This window comes from Lycium barbarum, chromosome 9, assembly GCF_019175385.1.
Source record: "Lycium barbarum isolate Lr01 chromosome 9, ASM1917538v2, whole genome shotgun sequence".
Taxonomy (NCBI): domain Eukaryota; kingdom Viridiplantae; phylum Streptophyta; class Magnoliopsida; order Solanales; family Solanaceae; genus Lycium; species Lycium barbarum.
Window position 1 is genome coordinate 34536443 of NC_083345.1, and position 13861 is coordinate 34550303.

The following is a 13861-nucleotide window of genomic DNA, read 5'->3' on the forward strand; positions in this document are numbered from 1 at the left end:
TCTACCAATAGAGATTAGTGACGGCAATCTCCGTGATAATATTTCAGCTTGGTACCAAAAGAAGGTAAGCAATTTGTATCCACTTTAACTGATTTTTTACTTTGATAATATAACCCAAACATGTTGTTCTGTACCATTGTTCATCACGACCAATTCTAATTAATTGACAACACATTGGATACGCCAAGATTATTAGATTGGTCGTTAACAATGAGAGTGACAACTCATCTTAATTGATGCATTGAGAATAACACAATCACAACGCCTAATTATTAAGCATGACACTGACGGTACCCTCCTTAATTAAACCTCTCATTAAAATTCACATTCTCACCTCAATATCTATGTATTGAGTCCATGTTCTAGTTAAATATTACATAAGAGGGAAACCAAAAATAATTAATAGTTTATTATGTTACTTCCTCCGTCTCAAATTATTTATTATTTTAGAAGTTCAAGTCTCAAAGCATAATTAATTATTTTTTTCTCAATTTTACCCGTAGTAGAATTTTGTTATTAACGGAGATAACATATAAATAGAGTAAATATTTACTGAAGAGAAAATATAACTTAAACAAAAAATAAGAATATTTCTTTTTCTCCTAATTAATATTTCTTAAAGGTGTATAAAATAAAAAAAATAAAAAAATAGATAATTTGAGAGAGAGAAAATATTATTATTTCCTAGTGCAATCCTTTCTAAAATCCCAAAAGTCAAAACTCATGCTTCAAACGGTCTTATCTATAATATAATTAATACCCCCTAATAAGATCCTCATATACTATTATTATATAAATAATTATAGGGTAGGTATAACTTAAAAGGAGACAACGGAAAGCAGGAAAACGTTGGAGCACTAACTCACATTTAATTTGATCCATTAAATAAAAAACAAGTGATCATCCTAACTTAACCTTTCCCTCTAAGGATCGTCATGACAGCACAAGCATGCTGTCATCATCAAACTCCCCCATTTCTCTTTGCCAAATGGCAGATTTTCATTGGTCAATCATTTCCAGGCTGGAGCCACTCCGCTTTGATGGCGTCGGCTAAGGCTGTCAACCGGTTCCAACCGGAACCGGACCGGGAACCGGTTAGGAAACCGGCCGGTTCCGGTTCCAAAACCGGAACCGCCTAACCGGTTCCGGTTAACCGGTTTTAAGGTCCAAACCGGAACCGGTCCGGTTTGGATTCGTTAAAATATTTTTTTTTTGTTTTTTGTATTATATATATATATATTATAGTATTTATTTGTATATTGTAGGTATATTTACATATGTTATACAATTTTATAATTAAAGTTTAAATATTTACTGACTAACAGCAAGTCAGCAATACAGAATAGTGCTTTTCGTACATATATATATGTATAACTTACATATACTTATATTTATGTACTATATACTCTATATACTTATATATGTGTATAACTTAATATATATATATATATATACTATATATATGTATAACTTAATATATATACTAAATATATGTATAACTTAATATATATACTATATATATGTACTATATACTATATATAGGATAGCTTAATATATATATAGGTATAACTTAATATATATACTATATATACATATCTACTATATATACAATATATACTTAATATATATACTATATATATTTATATAATATATATACTTATATACTATATATAGTATATATGTACTATATACTATATATACTTACTTATATACTATATACTATATATACTATTTTTTCTATATATACTATATATACTTATATACTATATATACTATTTTTTCTATATATACTTATATATGTTTAAGTATACTATATAACTTAAGTATATTCTTAGTATATTTTAGGTATATTCCTAACTTAATAAAAGTAAAAATATAAACACAAGTAAATAGAAGAAAGCTTAATGAGCCATATATTTTATTCATTCTTGGATAACATTTATTTGCAAGTTGTATTTTTTTTTAACTTGCAAATAATACATGAGTTATACAAAAATAGTAGAATAATAAAATCACCAATTTTGAACCATTTCGTTAATTTCCCCCACATCATATTCGGTCATGGAAATATCTTCAAAGTCTTCCATTTGGTCCGGTCCACTAGCTATCAAATCTTCAATTTCTTCCTCTTCGCCTTGCTCCGCTTCTGAGTTTTGGTTGCGTCGCTCCGATCTAATCCAATCTCGAATGCACACTAGTACTTGCAAGCTAAAGCCGGATAATGAATGTCTATGGTCTCCAATTTGCTGTCTTCCTTGGCTAAATGCGCTCTCCGAAGCCACGGTTGATACTTGAACCGTAAGGATATCTCGAGCCATTCTTGAAAGTATCGGATAACTTGCCTTGTACTTCTTCCACCATGCTAAGACGTCCACCTCATCCAGTTGGCTGATATCCACATTTGGCTGCATCAAATAAAAGTTAAATTCATCAAAGTTTGCAGTAGAAGAAGATGTAGGCTGTGAATGTAAAACTTTTAAACCCGACAAGCCCTTTTTGCTACTATGAGAAGTAGTAGGGCGTGGAGCAACTGGTGTAGCACGTTCTTCCAAACTAGAATAATGAGTAAAAACTCTTCTAAACTCATCATCAATAGCGAGATCGGCTTCAGCTAAAGATGGTTGAACTCCCTCTTCAATTTCTAAAAATGTATAAATTTGACTAACCAAATTTTTAGTATAAGACACTTTTAAACAAGGATTTAAAAGGGAACCCAATATAAATAAAGTTGGGATGGGAAAAAAATACTTCTTAAATTTGATTATCATTTCAAAAATAGCCACTTGATAATCGGGTTTATATTTATACTCTTGTAAAACTCTAGCTATTTCCGCTAAGTAGGCTAAAATTCCGGTTACCGTGGGATAGAATTGTCTAGAAAAAGCAAGAGTTGCATTATAAAAATTTTCTAAGAGTTCAATACATTCTTTAACATCTTCCCAATGCCTATAAGTTAACCAATCCTCACTATCAATATTATATTTGTTGTGAACTTGTTGTATGGGAATCCTATACTCATATGCTTGTTGTAGCATAATGTAAGTGTAGTTCCACCTAGTCTCAATTTCTACTTGAATTTTCCTAGGTCTAAGGTTATTTTCCACACAAGCATTCTTAAAATCTCTAATTCTTCCCCTATTAGCATTACAAAAAAGAAACGCAACAGCATTTCTAACTTTTTGAACAGAATCATCAAAATGCATAAGACCATCTTTAACAATTAAATTTAAAATGTGACAACTACATCTTACATGAAAAATATTTCTTAGAGGAGGGTTTATTTCTCTTTTTAAAAGACCAATTGCCTTTGTATTATTAGAAGCATTATCTAAAGCAATACAAAGTGTTTTTCTATAAATGTTAAAAAATCTCATTATAGTAGACATTGAATCGGCTAAAAATTTTCCATCGTGACGACCTTTTCCTTCGTCGTATAAAAAAGCTATAATTCTTTTTTGCATAACCCAGTTGTCATCAACCCAATGACATGTAATAGCAAAGAAATCTAAATGGTTAATACTAAGACCCAAATCAGCGGTAAGACAAACATTACAATTTAAAGAATTAAATACATGACGCAAATAAAATCTATATTTTTTAAACAAATCTATAACATCGGCTCTACAAGTACTTCTAGGAATACCCTCAAATAACGGGTTATAACAACGTTGAATGTAAGTAACAAACCCTAAACCCGAGGGAAAGGAAAATGGTAAACAATCATAAGCTACCATTTTAGCTATTTCTACGCGTTCTTTTTTCTTGTCATACTTAAAATTTCTACCGGTTCGTGGGTCTATCGTCATTTGAATCCCCCCCACATTTGAACCCGTTTGCTCTCCCCAAACATCCATATGTTTGGTTCTCATATGAGCATTTAGTGTACCCGTTCCACCATCCTTACCAGTTCCTTGCTTAAAACTAAATACTTGTCCACATAGGGTACATGTAACTGATTGATTTTCCCTATCCTTAGTCATAAATTTCCAAACTTTAGCTGTTGGCCTACGAGTTCTAGGCGGTTTGTCTTGTGTATGTGATTGTGCAGGACCTGTATCTCCTATGCGATTTTCGGGGGGTTGTGTTTCATCATCATCATCATCATCTAAGTCTTCATTAAAAGTGTCGGTAAAATGTTGTTGCATTGCCTCATGACCTAAAAGTGGATTATTTCCACCAACATCAATACCTAAATTAGGTGTTTCTTCCACAAATGTTTCCTCATTAAGCGCACCCCTAACAGTACGACTACTACTACCGGCACCACGTCTTAATCTCTTTGACATTATTAAATAGAAATAATTTAAATCATAATCAAATAAATCACAAGAAAATAAATTACAACAAATTAAATTGATAGAATTAAATTGCGTAAATTAAATTTCAAAAAATAAATTGCTAGAATTAAATTGCGTAAATTAAATTTCGAAAAATAAATTGCTAGAACTAAATTGCAAAAATTAAAGACAGAGTTGGAACGAAGGTACCAAATTGCCGGATTAATTTCCAACAAAGCGAAGACGGCTAGAATTGCAAATCCACCAAAGCTACTTCGGATTGTTGCAAGATCACCAACTCCACCAACAATATTATAATTGCAAAATTAATAATTGAAAGTTGAAACTATAATAAGACTTTGTGGCTAATTATTGCAAAGTAACTATAATTGAGAGATTGAGATTTGAGAGAAAGATGAAGAAGAGTGAATTGAAATGAAAATGAAGAAGGGTTTATATAGGGGTGGGGGGAGGGGTTAAAGTGTTAAAAAAAAAAAAATTGGGGGCCAAAAATTAAGAAAATGACCGTTTGGCAACGGCCATTTTTGCAAATGGACCGTTGCCAACGGTCCGCGAGGCCCAACGGCTCTTTACTATTTTTTTTTATTTTTTTTTTATTTTAACCGGTTTAACCGGTTCCGATTAAAAAAAAATTGAAACCGGAACCGGTTAACCGGTTATACCGGTTTCGGTTCCGGTTTAACCGGTCCGGTTACCGGTTAAAACCGGTTACACGGAACCGGTTGACACGTTTAGCGTCGGCCCATTTACGCTTTAATCACCGCTCTTTAAATATTGGCCCCATTAATTGGCTGGCCGTGTGGGGTCCTTTTATGTGGGACCCATTTCTGAAAAATTAATTTAATAAAAGGAAAAGCTAAAGAGAAACTGCTGCTATGAGCTTTACAGCTATGATGTTCTCTGGACCAACGACTGCCACGTGTTATTATTAGGCTTTCAAGATTTTAGTTGTTTCGTTAACGACCGTCGTTTAATGCCCAGTGGGGCGTTGACTAAATTACAAAGTCTTCTCTTATCGTTTGTTTTTTTCTTTTTTTGTCTTTCTCCTCCTCTAAAGAATTCGTAAAATATTTCTACGTATAATAAAATTCTAACATATTTATATAATAAAATTCTCTTATTGTTTGGGAAAATTTCTCTTATTTTAAAACAAAGCAAAATCTTCTCTCATTTTTTTCTTCCAATCATTAAGGTATTAATAAGGCAAAATACTAGAATTTTTTTACCGCTGACAATTAGTGGGAAATATCTTACCATTGAAACGCTTAGAAACTTTCTAATTTTCTTGTGTGAAAACACTACTTTTTTTTTTTTTTTTTTTTTTTTTTTTGTGCAGAATGCCCATCAAAGGCACTGGTCTTTAAATTTTTCCCTTCACTAAAAATTCCTTGGTTCCCGATTCGAACCCCCGCTTAGTAAAAATTTTTTAAAAAAATCGCAAGGTAGAATTTGGATTCGCAAGACAGAGTTTGAGGTAGAGTTAGGCATGGTAAAACTCTACCTTAAGGTAGAGGTTTGCATTAAAGAAAATTATTATTATTATTATTATTATTATTATTATTATTATTATTATTATTATTTTTCTTTGCAAAACTCTGCCTTAAGGTGTAACTTTTGTCCGAATAGGCTTAATTTTACTACGAAACTCTGCCTTGTGAAATTCTTTTATTTTTTTGATTGAGCCGGGGTTTGAACCCAGGATCTCAAAATATTAGGTGAAGGGTAAAAATTAAAGACCATCAATTTGAGGGACAAAAATTAAATACCAGTGCCTTTGAAGGGAAATCGTGAAAATGACCCTTTTTTAGTAGCGAGGGACTTGAAATTTGAGTTCTTTGACTGGCTAAACACAATTAAAACTAACTAGTGAATTAAAATATAAATAGTATCACATCATTCACAAAACAAAAATACCTTCTGTATTACGCGTTTGAGTGAAGAGATTGTAGCCTCAATTCCTAAAGTATTTAATCATCCAAAAAGATATGAGAGAAGAAAGACCATAAGATTGAGGTGGTCATAATACAAGAATTGCTAATTGTCGTATGTACGTATTTGTTTAGTTAATTATAGCAATGCAATTTTTAAGATGAATCAATGAAAGTGACTTGAGAGGCTATTTTCTCTTTAGGACCTACACTCCCAACAACACGGAGACAAGTTGAATTAGGGCTTCTCTTAGCATTAATTCCTTCATTTCGCAAATCATTCATCTTATTTGGTGAAAAAGAGAAACATGACTATACTATAATGATCATCTCCTAAGATTTAGATTAGCTAGGAGCCTAGAACAAATATAAGAAAATACTACTTACTTAGAATGGATATGTACCAAAGATAGTGCAGAGATGTGACGATTAAAGAAATCATTTATCAGAATTTTGTATAAAGAATACTCTACTGAAAATATCTATTAATTGCAATTTTCCTTTCATTCACTATTTAAGTGACGTCTTAATTTTTTTTCAAGTTTTAAGGACATAAATAATGGCAATTTTTAAGTACAAATGTACAATGTCCTTATAAAAATCGCTTCTACTATTATATACACACGAGGACTCAAAGTCAGTGACGGATGCAACTTTAATTTTAAGTTTTCAGGTATCTAAACCTAATATTTCAGATGAGAAACACAATATATATATATATATATATATATATATATATATATATATATATATATATATATATATATGTGTGTGTGTGTGTGAAAATATACTAAAATTTGAATGCATATTAAATGTGAACCAAATATTTTTAAAGTATAATCAATTCAACGTGAAAACCTTAAAGAAAAATCATATCTATTAAGTTTAAATTTTAAATTTACATGCAAAGAAAAATGGAAGAATGACTTATTATAGCATCTCAATTGTTTGGTTAAAATTCTTGGAATTTTATGGCTTATTGAGGCGAATGCATATAGTTAAAGGAGATGACATATTTTATGTAGTTAACTATCTAATAGACGAATAAAAACGCACACAAAAAATTTCCAAAATTGAACTGAAAATGTATAATTTGAACACTTTATTAGGAGTTGAGGTGTTTAATTGGAACATGACTTAATTCAAGTGTCTAAGGAGCCGTTTGGACATGATTTGAAATCATGTTTGGACATACAATTTGAATTTTTTAAGTTGTATTTTTTCTTAAAGACATAAAAAAATCACAAGTTGTGAAAATCATCAAAACTTTCCAAATTTGTATACAATCTTACCAAATGAACAAATTATAGTTCATAACTAAATTAATACGCTACTAGAAGACCTTTCTAAAAAATACACCATTAATTGATCAAACTTTAGTTCAATAAAAAGGAAAATTTAACATGGATAGAATGTAATTACTCTTTAATATCTTCTCACATGGTACGCACAATCTCTTCACGCCGAGCATGCTTTTCCTGATTAGATGACCGTGAAGATGAACCAATATTATTACATTTAAAAAATTTATGGATCTTTTTCTACAAAATATAAACTTATGTCTCAAATTTTACATTTAAAAATTTTACAATCATTATTTAAAATCACATGTCCAAATACTGATTTTATCTCATGAAATGAAATTGCATGTCCAAACGCCTATTAAATTTACGTGCAGGGAAAAAATGGAAGGATGACTTATAATAGCATCTCAATAGTTGATTAAAATAGAGGCCCACAACGGTTTTTTTAGGTGTAAAACAAAAAGTAATAACTATAAAAGGGAGGACAGAACAGTTCACCTGTCTTACTATTCTGCTTTAAATAGTTTCATCAATCTACGCGCCGACTCCAACTTCCTCTTTCACCTTTATCCGTTGTCTTGTTTCTTATGTTCACAACAAAAGAAAGTACTACTAATATTCATACCTTTGTTTACATACACACACAAAAAATATATTGGACTAAAAACTAAGAAAAAAGAATCACTATTCCAAGTCATATGAGAGTTTGGACTTGTGGGTTGACAAGCTTCACCTACACGGCAGGGAAGACTTTTCTCTCTTTAATTTCTCACATACACACAGAAGAAGAAGAAGAAGAAGAAGAAGAAGAAGAAGAAAATGAGGGAGGGTGTTGATAGTTATTATAATGCTAATAGAGGAATACTTTGTGTTAACGTAAAAATCTCCACCAATTTCTTCTACACAATTTCTTCTTAGGTTCGTATATCTCTTTCCCCTTGACTCATTTTCTAATTCCAATCTTTGGTCTTTTTTACCCCATATATAACTTTATATTAGCAAAGTATTTGAAATGGGTCAACGTTTTTTTTCTCTATTTGTTTTTCTGCTCTGAAGTTTTTAAAAAAAAGGTATGTCTTGTTAATGAAGCCACTTTTATTCAGCTAGCTGAGACTGAGTTGCTCTTTCATCTTGTTGGTCTTTATTTGAACTGAATTTTGCGGTCATGTGTGTATGTTTAGCTCTACTTGCTAATTTGATCCTTGTAGATCACGAAAGTTGAATTTTCATCCATAATTAGCTGAAAATTGATCTTTTTGGGTTTTAGTTAAAAGTTTCTATAATTATCTGCACTTATCATTCTTTGGACTTTGGATTTTGGAGTGTACTGCAATATGTTACCATCTGTATTTTCTGGATATTTGCAAGATCTATTCTTCGCCATTAATGAAACATTAGCTACTTCTATTGATCCTTCTTTTGGTTCTTACAGACATTTAGTTCCGTCTCTCACTTCATAGATATTTTTTCCGTGTGACCAGGTCACGCGTTTGAGTTTCCAGACCCTGCTAATGCAAGATACTTTGTGCACCGGGGCCAGAAAACATAATTTTGAAATATGAATCAACAGCAATTCTTGGAATTGAATTATTACACGGCTGCTAGCCATCTGAGTGATTATTCTGAATATCTATAATTTGTATTTGCTAAGAAAAAGAGAACCAAGTGAAAGGAATGATCTAAGTCATTTCATTTTACATATAGTAATATTTTACATACTATCGTGCACCTTTCATATACTTGTCGTTCACATTCAAGTGGTTTGAGCTATGAATCGAGTTTCTTATTCTCTACCGCGTTTTTGCAGTTTTTGTTACTGCTAGCTAACCGGAGTGAGATGAGTAGTCAAACGAGCACTAAAGTTCGGTTTGTTAGATGTCCCAAATGCCAATTGGTTCTTCCTGAGTTAGCTGACATTCCTGTCTACAAGTGTGGTGGATGTGGCACAGTTCTCCAAGGTAATCTTTCTTTCCAAATATGTTTTACAATTTTGTTTGTTAAGGATAGTCCAGTGCACTAAGCTGTCGTTATGTGCTGGTCCAAGGACCTCGGGTCTATTGTATACAACCTTAGCTTGTATTTCTGTAAGAGATTGTTTCCATAGCTTGAACCATTCACATGGCAACAACTCTTACATTGTGCCAAGGTTCCCATTCTATGTTAATATGTATAGTTTCGGATGGAAAAAAAAGAAGAAGAAGAAAAACCACAAAAGATCTGGTGCGCTTATTCACGCGCCTCTTGTTCTTTTTTTTTTTTTTTGGGGGGGGGGGGGGTGGGGGGGGGGTGGGGGGTGGGGGTTTGCGTTAGGCTTGTTAAAGGAAGTGGATTAAGCTCTTATTAATCTTACAGCCTTACTTCCAGTTTTTTGCTAAAGAACAAATTTGGTTAAATAAAGGAATGGAAACAATTCATTGGTGGTATCAACTTTCTGGAGAATCCTTTTGCATATGAGAGTAGAGATTTATGAGTAATATCGTATGCAGTTGAACAACATAACTTAATTTTACATGTGATTAGTTCTTGGAAAAAGGAAATTTTTATTTTACATGAGTGATTATGGTTCAAGTTGAAATGACTTCCTCACAAATTTTATCCTGGATGCAGCTAAGAACAGGAAAAGAGCTCCTATAAAGAACAACGTACTTGATCCAAATGAAATAAGCAGCGCAAGCGAAGAAGTGAACGAAGGAAAGACATTGGATCAAGGGGGCGCTGGGGACTCTAACAAGGAGCTACGTCGACAGTTAAATTCCCCCGATGAGCCTTCAAGCTCTTCTGAGCTTAGCTGTCTTGAGAATGAAGATCCTTTATCCAAATCTGCAGTACATAAAGGAGATGAACACAGTTGTGCTTTGGACGAAAAGACAGAACGATATGAAAATGGATCTTGGGATCAATGCCATTCCACGGGAGGAGAAAACTTCTCCAATAGACTTGCTAGCTCAGATGAACTTACTTGTCCTAAATTGGCAAGTCCAATTGTTGAAGCCAAAGAAGGTGCCAAAGGTTCAGCCAGTGAAGAGAGAGAGAAACTGGAGCTGGATAAAGACACTGGATGTCCAACCCTTGAAACTGAACAAGATATGGAAGGTTTAGCCCTTGAAATGACAGACCAACTGGAACCGGATGAAGACAACTTCCTTGTGGATGATCAAAATGAAAGTGTAGTTAATCATAAGAGTAATTACGTTAATGAGAATTCTACTTACTCTGAATGTGAAGTATCTACTGGAAGTGGGGCACATGAAGATGGAATTGAAAGCAAATCTCAAACCATGGGAAGGGGCCAAAATGATTTCCAATGTCTCAATGCAGAATCTTCTGAAAATGTAAGATACGCCAAGGAAGCCTCCCGTGACTTTGAGAAGCAGTCATCTGTATGCTCTGACATGTACCATAGTATTTTGAATGAAAGCATCCTATCAGACACTTTGATGTCTACTGATCATGAGCAGTTTGAGCAATTTCAGAAAGAGATTCCCTCAGGTTTTGATCGTATAAGTTCTATGGATACGTTAGAAAATCTACCGCTAAATATTTGTCGATCTGAGCCTCCTGTTAATCTCAGATCTCCTACACACAGAAGTTACTATGCCTATGATGGCAGTGCATCTTCATGTGATGGGGATGATCATATACCCAATCAGTACCATCACCAACCTGGAAGAAAAGCATACCCTGTCAGCCCCAGTGAGTTTCTTTTGGACGGTAGATGCCGAGTAAACAACACAATGAGCGGTGAGTCAAAGATGGTGCAGCGAGCAATGAATTTTTCTACAGCATTTCCAGGAAGGAGTCATGAGGAATGGCCTCAGTCTAGAAGACATGGTTGGGTCTCTGCAAGTAGAATGACATCGGACAAGGATGAGCACGCCACAGCATTTCCATTTATTTCAGCAGGTTCTCGTGCAGGACATAAGCATGGAAACGCTTCAAATTATCGGAAAAATACGGCCCACCATTCTAGTCTCCATCCACCACCCAGAATGCCCTCAGATTCAGAACCAGACAAAATAGAATTATTGAGAATGGTGTATGAACTTGAAGATCAATTGCGCCAGACACGCATTACTAATAGGATGGCCAATGGACGGTTTTCTGCAGAGGTAATGAGGGATGAAGAGTATAACCCTTCATACTATGATCAGTTTTTGGAAGATGGTCAAGTAAGTGGTGATTTAAACTATTCTAGATATCCTGTAAGATGCAATCATGGAAAAGGCTGGCCACAACAACGTAAAGGCTCAAGAATACCTTTTTCTGCAGAGGCTGCACATTACAGGGACCAAGCTGATTGCCTGTGTTCACATTGCTCCCCTCAGGTCCGGCCTTGCTCAGCGCAGATGCATCCTTCAGTTTGCTATAACAAAGGCCGCCGGGTTGCCTATTCCAGCTGTAACTGTTGCAATCACCTCCAGTCTGGTTCTTCTAGTCCTCAGCATTACTCAAGCTCTGAGTATTCCCGTGAGACAAAATCTGATCATGAGATGAAGAAACTGTATCTGCGAGACAAATACTCAAAAATGCGGCATGTCCGACCAGTAGCTGGTGGAGCACCAATAATTTCTTGTTACCACTGCAACGAACTTCTACAGCTGCCTGCAGACTTTCTTCTTTTCAAAAGGCGATGCCATCAGCTTCGATGCAACGCTTGTAGAAAGGTTCTGAAGTTTTCTCTCCAAAACCAGATACATGTAGTCCCATTCTATGCAGAGGAGGCTTTAGCTCCTCCACCAAGTGAGGTTGATGATCAACAGAACGTGGCATATGAATATCATCTTAATTCTTGTCCCCGTAATGAACCAATATCGTGTTCTGATGATTTGGGACCATCTTTCTGCAGAAGCGTCTCTACTGAAGAGGAGTCTTCATTACCTCCAATTCAACCTCTTGGAAGGACATCTTTCAACAGAGAAATATCCTCTAGCAGTTCTTCTGTCCCCACAAAAGATAGAAAAATGAAATCTGTTATGAGGGAACCTTACACGGGGACCTTTGGATCACCAGGGCCTGCCGCTAAGATGTCTAAGTGGGGAAAAGTAGGATCTTCAGAAATTGAGGAAGTACAACCAAATGGAGGCTCTCCCCTTCATCGGCTTATGGGTTATTCTTCGCCAAGTGAAGTGATACATTGGTGACTGCCTCAACTTCTCAAGGAAATGAAGCAAGGATCAAAAAGAAAGAGGCTAGTCACTAGGCAACAAAGGGAAAAAGATCCACCATTTTTGATAGATACTTGAGGTAAAGGGATCTTCTTGGAACAGGCTTCTTGGCGGTAAAGATATACCAACAGATCATGGTGAAACACAAGTCGTTCATTCAGGCGCTCATCTGTTTGTATCGTCTGATGTATCATTTTTCTCGTAGTTTTTCACTTTTCACACTATGTACAGGTGAATGAAAGTGGCAGCTAGTAGGTTGTATAGAAAATTGAGGTATTCATGGTAGAAGAATATGGTACTTTTCAATTTCCATTTATTTGTGTGATGATAATGATACGTATTTAGAATTAAGTGACATATTCCTCAGTCTTTTTCTATAGTTCTTTTTATCTTTAAGATTGTTTTTTCATTATTCTTTTCCACTCCTCACCTTGTTCTTCTGTTTTAACTACAAAATGAGCTCGTCGAGACTTGCTGTTCGGATGGAAATTAGTTTCCTTGCAATTTGTCACGTCATAATTAATAATGGATCGCAGTCAGTTCTGACAGTCATAGTTAGGATTGCCTGCCTATTTAGAATTGGATTTAGGACCTCGTACTCATAGTGACACTGACACAAGCATGGAAAACCTATAAGCTGTCATTATAATAATCTACATATATTAAAAAGGAAGAAGAAACTTCATATTTAGCTATATCCGCATGGAAATAATTTACCCGGACAAGGAAAGATTTAGTCACACGACCGATTTAAACAATCTTCTTCATTGTTCAATGTTTCCGGTAGCAGAGGTGAATCCAATATTTAAACTAAATGAGTTCAACCTTTATCGTATTTACTGCTGAGCCTAGTGTTCTTTAAAGAATTTGGATTCAAAATTTAATATTTGTTCAGATTTCTGATTTTTCAAATATATATTTTATATCCGTTTCGAAAATAATGGCTTTAATTGAACCCATGCCACAGCCTCCTCTGCCAGGAAGCAATGCCATGGCAGAACCCAAAATGAAGCACGGCAAAGTATCCTTGATAAACGGCTCCAACTGGAAGTGATCTTAGAAACCAATCATGTTCGGGAAAAAACCTCAATATCATATTTCCCCAGAAGAAAAACAAAAATTTTGTTTTCATTATGGTCTTACAGAATGACAATTACTTAAAGACA

The 13861-nt window shown here is 34.3% G+C and overlaps 1 protein-coding gene across 1 annotated transcript; it reads left to right on the forward strand.

The window, feature by feature from the left end:
* Positions 1 to 8047: 8047 nt before the first annotated feature.
* Positions 8048 to 13050, forward strand: LOC132611221 (uncharacterized). The gene is made up of 3 exons (XM_060325633.1): positions 8048 to 8448; positions 9338 to 9488; positions 10138 to 13050. The coding sequence occupies exons 2-3, from the start codon at positions 9368 to 9370 to the stop codon at positions 12669 to 12671; spliced, it is 2655 nt and encodes an 884-aa protein (XP_060181616.1). The 5' UTR covers positions 8048 to 8448; positions 9338 to 9367; the 3' UTR covers positions 12672 to 13050.
* Positions 13051 to 13861: the final 811 nt, after the last annotated feature.

Coding starts and splice junctions, on each gene's coding strand:
- LOC132611221 (XM_060325633.1), top strand. CDS start 9,368: ATGAGTAGTCAAACGAGCACTAAAGTTCGGTTTGTTAGATGTCCCAAA. Junction 9,489..10,137: donor ATGTGGCACAGTTCTCCAAG/GTAATCTTTCTT, acceptor TCCTGGATGCAG/CTAAGAACAGGAAAAGAGCT.